At 33.6% G+C, this 7,906-nt stretch overlaps 1 protein-coding gene across 1 annotated transcript; it reads left to right on the plus strand.

Moving 5' to 3' along the window:
• Positions 1–3,266: 3,266 nt before the first annotated feature.
• On the plus strand, positions 3,267–4,971 carry LOC143572595 (protein RGF1 INDUCIBLE TRANSCRIPTION FACTOR 1-like). The gene is made up of 4 exons (XM_077057717.1): positions 3,267–3,473; positions 3,574–3,648; positions 3,753–3,893; positions 4,527–4,971. The coding sequence occupies exons 1-4, from the start codon at positions 3,267–3,269 to the stop codon at positions 4,842–4,844; spliced, it is 741 nt and encodes a 246-aa protein (XP_076913832.1). The 3' UTR covers positions 4,845–4,971.
• The last annotated feature ends 2,935 nt before the right edge of the window (positions 4,972–7,906 follow it).

The raw sequence follows: 7,906 nt of genomic DNA on the forward strand, positions 1-7,906 counted from the left end.
TTGCTATAAAGATCATCTGTTTTGTTGATGATGTGAGCCTAATTTGTGCTTTTGTTGCAATTTGTCAAATAATTAATCAGACAAAATGTTCATTTAAATTGGTTGTTTGAATTGTAAAGTTTCCATCCTACCAACATATTGCTAGCATATATTGTTCATTGAATATAGTTCATCACATTTTCGGTCTTCCTTCTATTTTTCTAATTCTCCTAACATGTTTATTCCATATGCTTGCAACATGTTCACATCGCATTTAGCATTTCATACAATCCACACCACGTATATGAGCAAAATATTTGCATTATCTATACATGTTGTTTTATCCATGTACCCGTAACATTGTAAAACGAAGGAATTTCACTGATAGACAAATTCATTTATTATTCCTCGGTGAAAGTGGTGTCCGTCATAGGGGAAGTGAGGAACCTTGTACATAGATAAAGCCCCATTTCTATCAGAATACTAACATCGCTAGTTGATCACTATAGAAGTAAGAAAACCCCAAAGACCAAAAAACTAGTTTCTTTGATTTTTATATTTTTACATACCTAGGCGTGTAAACGAACCGAACATTCGGTGAACTATCGTTAACCGTTCGGCAGGAAGTTCGTTTATGTTCGTTTATTTAATAAACGAACGAACATGAACAAAAAATTTATGTTCGTTTAATTAAACGAACGAACATGAACACATGTTACGTTCATTCATTTATGTTCATGAACGTTCGTTTATGTCTGTTTATTTATGTTCACTTATGTATTAATATTAATATAAAATAATTAAATATTATATGGATGTGTCATCTGTTTAAAGGTTTTATATTTGTTAATTTGTGTCCAATTAAGTGTTTTCATTTAAGTTCGTTTATATTTGTGTTCATTTACGTTTATTCATACATGTTCATTTATCTTTATTCAGTTATGTTAGTTTCGATTTTAAACAAACGAACACAAATGTCCATTTTTAAATAAACGAACATGAACATAAATATTTGTTCGATTAAGTGTTCGTGTTCTTTTAAAGTTAAATGAACGAACATGAACATGCCCTTGTTCGTGTTCATTCGATTCGTTTACAGGCTTTCATTATTCACATTGATGAATACATCGGTCTCAATCTCTAGGCTTTGCCAATTTTATTTGTGTTCGTGAACACATTAATTTCCTTAATAATCGAACAAGAACATAAAATCTCGTTCGGTAAGTGTTCTGAACACATTATTTACTTAACGAACGAACATGAACAAGGCCTTGTTCGTGTTCGTTCGGTTCGTTTACAGCCCTATACATACCTGCTGGTGATAGTTATTTTCATGCTAGTGAAGTACTAGTGAACACCATATATGTAGGTCACGAAACCAGATCCGACAAATGAACAGATTTGCTCTTGATAAACGTTCGAGACGGGTGCGGTAAATCAACGATCGAATAATTAACGATAATATAATAATAAACGATCTCGTTATCGATTGAAAAAAATTTAATATATGGTAAACGAACCGACCCCACCCAAGGTGAGCTCCCTTTGGGTGGGCGCCATACAACACACACAAATAAATAAAAAACATACAAGTCCCTATTTATAACAAAAAAACATAAATATTCTAGAAGATCTTCTCCCCGTTGAAACTAAACCCGTGCACTGAAGCTCTCGTCTCGTATCCGGTTTTCACGCGCACTTCATTTGCTTGACCATGATATATTTAACGGGTTTCGCCACATTAATATCGCTAGTAACAAATATTTGCCTTACAATATATTCGTCTCTCTCGTTCCAAATGGTGACGATACATTAACCAAGTACAAATGATACATGTGTTCAACACACGAAAAGACCTTTGCTATGGTTGGTTTAACCCTAGTTGGCAAAAACAACTTAGTAAGATGATAACCAAATAAATATTCGTTCGATCTCATAAACAACATATAACTGTGTGACGTGCTGAGTTGTTGACCCAATGCCATATTAAGAAGCTAAATTCTTGTCTCAAAAATTCATAAATTAGTGCAATTGTAATTTGCGGTTAATAAATAACAAGCAGCTAACCAACAGATGATTAGCGTGTAAGTCAATCAGTTTCTAAGAACCACTAAATCACTCTCTAACTCTACTCGTATTTTTACACATTGGCTATGATAAATTTATAACTCTTAACCAATTAAAAATAGTCATTATAATATACACACTTTGATACCGTCATGCTACAAACTCTTTGACGTGTATAAATCAATTCGATAAAAAAACAAAAATAAGAAGCTTCATTATAAAAAACTTAATAAAAACACGTATACAGTAAATAATTATATTAACTACACACGAAATACTCATATTCAACCATCAAGTAACATTTTCTAACAAACCCTATCCACAAGAATAAAATCAAAACCATAAAATCTTAAACTCATAAGGCTGAGGGGTGTGGGGGGGCTTTAATGAGGGCTTTAGTGGGGGCTCCAACCAATAATATTATGACGTGTAGCAGAGAGAGAAACTGGATAAGGGGGTTGTTGGAGCCCCCGTTGGAGCCCTGGCCCCTGGTGTGGAGGGGCTCCAGCAGGGGCTCCAGCGAATTTTTTTTTTTTTATAAATATATTCAAACAACGACATTTTTTTTGTGTTAGTTTTGAGAGGATTTTAGGAGGAAAGGTGTATAATTGTGAAATGAAGTATATTTTATAAAGGTATATATTTATAGTTTAAGAAAATATTTTTTTTTTAATTTAATATGAGCTCAACGGCTCTTTTCCGTAAACCTATATAGAAAATATATTTTTTTTTTGTTTTTTTCGACTCCCAACGGTCCAAAATACCTCAAAAGGTGTGCTCCTCTCTCTCTTCTCCCGCTAACCAGCTCACGCCTGCATTGTTTTTTGCGTTAGCGCCCCGTTAGCGCCCCCGTTAGCGCCCCGATGGTGTGGTGTTAGCGCCTGGGGGCGCGAGCGGAGGGGCTCTAGCGCCCCCGTTGAAGCCCCACACACCTCAGCCTAATTATAAGCTTACTTCACATAATCTTCATGATATTTTTTTTAAACTGATCATTTGTATAGTCAAATCCTAAGTAAAATAATAAAAAAGAACAAAAAAAGTTACAAAGAAGACAAAAAGACTAGACCTTTTTAAATATCACACCTTCATCTTCACCATCATCACCACTTTTCTGCACCTGCGCCGCTCTCTCTCTCTCTAAAAACCCAACTCAATTCTCCAACAAAATGGTGGGTTTTTAATTATTTACTTACCCATTTCAATTCACCAAAAATTACCAAATGGGTTTTGATTTACAGGTGCAATCATCATCGTCTTCTCCGAACTTACCTGCGTGGCTTGAAACCTTGTTGTCGGAGAAGTTCTACGAGCCCTGTGGGATTCACCACGACGTGAAAAAGAACGAGAAAAACATATTTTGTCTGGATTGCTGTGTGGCTCTTTGTCCTCACTGTCTCACGCCTCACGGCTCTCATAGTCTTCTACAGGTTTGTAATTAAATAGCTACTAATTATAACAAGTAATTTGAATTTTGAATTGTAATTCATGGACAAATGAATGTTGGTGTTGTTGTGTTTGGTTTTGTAGATAAGGAGGTATGTGTACCATGATGTTATTAGGGTTGGTGATGCTGAGAAATTGATGGACTGTTCTTATGTTCAAGTGAGTCGTTTTTAATTAATTTAATTTCATTTCATTTTGTGGTTCTGTTACATCATCACCTTTTTAAATTCTTTTATGTGTCTAACATTTGAATTAATTGTTAGTCTTACATCACAAACAGTGCAAAAGTTGTGTTTTTGAACCAAAGGGAGCAAACAAGAGCTTGTAGAAACACAAGCAACACCTGCATCAGCTGCCGTAGAGGTCTTCAAGATCCATATCTCTTTTGCTCCATCTTTTGCAAGGTTTCTCTCTTTCTAAATATTCATACCTACGTATGTGTGCATTCTTGTGACATTAGCCAAATTTTAGGCTAAAAAAGAAGCAATTACCAAAAGTTTCGGTTTTTGGTCGGGGTTTTGCTTGGTCTCGGGTTTTTCGGTTTTGGATTTGTGTTTGAAATTTTGGGTAAGAAAATAAAGATTGTTAAAAAATAATGAATTTTGGTAAATATTTTGTTCTTGACTAATTAATTAATAATTATACGTTTTAGCTACATTGGTAAATAATTTGTTCTTGGTTAAATAATTAATTAATAATTATACATTTTAGCTACAATATTAAATTACAGTACTGTATATCAAACTATCATTAATTACATAAAAAATTTTGAAATTAGTTTAGGTTTTTTCGGTTTTTTAATTACAAGCTAAATCGAAACCCAAAAGTCGGTTTTTACAAAAACCTAAAACAAAACCATTGGTTTTATGTTTCGGCTTGGTTTTTTCAATTTTTACGGTTTTAGTTACAAGTAAATCCGAAACAAATGTCGGTTTTACAAAAACGTAAAACCAAGTTTCGGTTCGGTTTTTGAGTTTTTTGGGTTTGATAAACACCACTACAATTTCATTTATGGTACAAAATTTTGTTGGTAACAGATTAACCATATCTCAACAAGTGAAGGAATGATGTCTGAATACTTGTACGACTGTGAGGTGCTAACTTTACCCGAACCCGGTTTCGACGACGGTTTAATGACACCCTATTCGGTTCTCGACCCGTTTGTTTCACTCCGGACTTCGTCCGGCTCAAGCAGCACCGGCGCCGGAGACTGCCGTACGATCATTTCCACGGCCACCACTGAAATCGTGAAGAAAAGAAGCTCGAAGTCCGGTGTTCGTCCGGTGGGTTCTCCGTCGCCGGAGTTGGTGGTGAACCGGCGGAAGGGTTTGCCACGGCGGTCGCCGTTTCAGTGACGTGGCAGTTGGTCAAGATTGGTTTGACTTTTTAATCTAACGGTTGGGATGAGTTGATGGATGATGACTGGTGAGTAATCTGGAAGTGACACGTGGAGGGATAGGTGTTCTAGAGAGGTCCTTATATAATGATTGAAATTATAGATTAGTGTCTGGAAGTTTTGTATATTACACGGACTCCCCTTCTAACTTTTGGACTTTGTTATCGTGTTTTAGTTTGTTATGATGATTATGCGTGTAGTTTTCGGTCGATGTATTGTCTAGATTGTTTTAGTTAGGGGATGATCATGGTTAAGTTTGTTTTAAAGAAAATTTTAAAAGCAAAGCATTAACTATGATTTTAAGAAAAGACAAATATAACCAGCTTTAATGGTTTAATATTCGCGATGTGGCAATTATAAATAACAATGATTTTAAAACATACTTTTGTATTAAGTTCTAAGAAAATGCCATCTATCATTCATGATCATAATATACTGACTTTAAATTCTTAAAAAATAATAAATGTTTAATCGTCGGTTCAGTTCCTTCTGCTCAGAATGACATGGTACAATGTTTCTATCCATTTTGTCCACTCATTCTGATCTCCTTTATAAAATTTCATCCCGTTTGTCGATCTGTAATGCCCAGAATTTTACTGGGATGAAAGGAACACCGTTCCGCCATTGATATCTGCTAAAATTTTGATAATGTTTTGAGGCAACTCTGTGAGCCTCAGTAAGATACCAACATTAATACATGATAATAAGTCACTTTTCTTGGGAGCTTCATGCAAATGTGTTAATATTAAAGGATTCTAATAAATAAAAAACATGTTTAAGGTTTAGGTATCTAGAATTGTGGCAATTAGTTTTTGGGTAATAGTGTTGACAATAGATTACATTTGAGATAACAGAGTAACATTCATACTCCCGTATCCGACAATATAGCTGAGTTTGTGAGCTTTCCTCCAGAGTTTATGATTATCATTGATGATATTAGTGGTTAAATATTATCTATCAAATTTTTGTTTCTGAAAACTCAATTTCATTTTCATCTTGAAACCACTTAAATTAGTAGATGGTGTTAATTAATTCTTTAACTAGTATATTCTTATACTAGCTATACAAATAAACTTCAATATAAAAATTTTCTTTTTTTTCGATGACCGAATATATCTAATCTTACTTTTATAACTATTATTATTTAATCATGATGTGCTTTTTTAAGACATGAAATTAACTAAACCTTGTGCATTTTTAGAAGAACATATTGTGCACAAAACCTCAAAACGTTATTTAAGGTTATGTAGCATTTATCATAAAAAAAAATTACGGAATTTGCATTTCTTGTACTATGTACCTTTCGTGTGATATATGGCATGACTACTTTTGGTAATTTATGGTAACTAGTGACTTGGAGGGTTGACATTTAATTGTAAAGATTTGGTGGGTGTAAACGGTAAATATATAATTGATGGAGGTCCCACATGTTCCCTTGTTAGCTGTAAAAATATCTATCGAGTCGGTGTCTTCGGATATTCGGACCACCTAGTTTTTTTTTTATCTTGTTTGGAATATTTTTTTAACTCTTTTTAATTATCTTTAGTTGGGAGACCATACAAGTTACAACTCTTTTTAACTATACAGATGGTCAAGTGGTAAGATTATATTACGGTTTTGATTCCAAATATTCAAAACTTACACTCTTTAATCACTCCTGCAATGATGGTTTGCCGTCTTTTGCTCTTAAACAATGGGAATCACTCCTTTATCCTTTAAAGCTTTTAGTGATTAGTGACATATCCATGATCTGTTCTCATGGGGGTGAACGGGAACTTAACCAAAAACTTATGGAGGGCAGTTAAAATTTTCGAGTATAAATAACACTATTTTTTTTGGTGTGTGTGTGGAGGGCAACTACCCCATACTTTGTATCTAGATTCGCCCCTATTAACAATTAACAATGATAATATGTTAATATGCAAGGCTTTTTGTGTTTCGCTAATTTTAACTTTGTTGTGGTTTTAATTGCTGCTCGTTATTGGTAAGTTAGCAAGGATGTTAATTACGATTTTTGTAACAGTTTAATCATATGTTTCACAGAGCATAGATTATAGATGTTTTGATTAGATCGACCTACTAATATGTGCTCGTGTTGGTGAGATTATTAATTACTAATATGTAAAGTGTTTGGAAGCTCAAATTCGGATAAAGAACACAATGGTATCTTGTATTTTTGTTCTTCACAGCAGGATTGGTAACTTGTATGATCATTGATGTCATTATGGAAAGGATTGTATAATGTTACTACATATAAATGTTTTTGTTTTAGAGATAATGGTATAACGATGAGTGATATGAACACGTTAATTTGTATATCCAAGCACAAAATTTGAATTAAGAAATTGAACCTCTAATTAGTGACAATCTGAAATGATACAAATTACAAAACAAAACTTGAAAATCAACCTAAAAAAATAACTTGCAAGATCCAAGATCCAGTTGACTACGGACTACTCCTTTTATATGACAAACAAGATAGTGAACTTCGTCAGACGCTATGTTAACCTGGTCTATGAGGAATCACCTGGCTCTGTTTGTACAAAAGCTAGAATAGCAAATGCAAGGTTTTAGTTATAGAGAAGACAATAATGTAGCGAAACTTTTAAGTGGATGCAACTAATATATAGGTATTATAAGTGAAATGTTGACCTATATGTTAGAAGGGGTCAATGGGAAAGAGAGAAAATATCAAAAATATCTTCATGCGGAAATGTGGGTTATATATTCTAATAATTATATTAAAAACTAATGATAATCACTTTAAGAATTAAAAGTGTTTCCCACGGTTAAATAATATGGATTGTGACTTGTGAGTGTAATTATATGTGAACTTGCCAAGTATCCATGTTGTTATTTACTCTTGAACTCCAAACTTACAAATTACGATGATGATAATTAAAACATTGTTATTTATGCTTAAATTTAACAAAGTTTACAATTTTTTTTTAATAATCGTAGTCAACAAGCGCTTGACCAAACTTGTCACAATATAAAAAACTTGATTAAAACATCAGTTTG

Source organism: Bidens hawaiensis, unplaced genomic scaffold (genome assembly GCF_021521415.1).
Source record: "Bidens hawaiensis isolate Kalapana, Puna unplaced genomic scaffold, B.hawaiensis_p1.1 tig00025976_1, whole genome shotgun sequence".
Lineage (NCBI taxonomy): Eukaryota > Viridiplantae > Streptophyta > Magnoliopsida > Asterales > Asteraceae > Bidens > Bidens hawaiensis.

Bases quoted from the DNA above. Each gene is read 5' to 3' on its own strand.
- LOC143572595 (XM_077057717.1), top strand. From the start codon at position 3,267: ATGGGTTTTGATTTACAGGTGCAATCATCATCGTCTTCTCCGAACTTA. The intron at 3,474-3,573 runs GTTTGTAATTAA...TTGGTTTTGTAG, and splicing joins GCTCTCATAGTCTTCTACAG to ATAAGGAGGTATGTGTACCA. The intron at 3,894-4,526 runs GTTTCTCTCTTT...TGTTGGTAACAG, and splicing joins TTTGCTCCATCTTTTGCAAG to ATTAACCATATCTCAACAAG.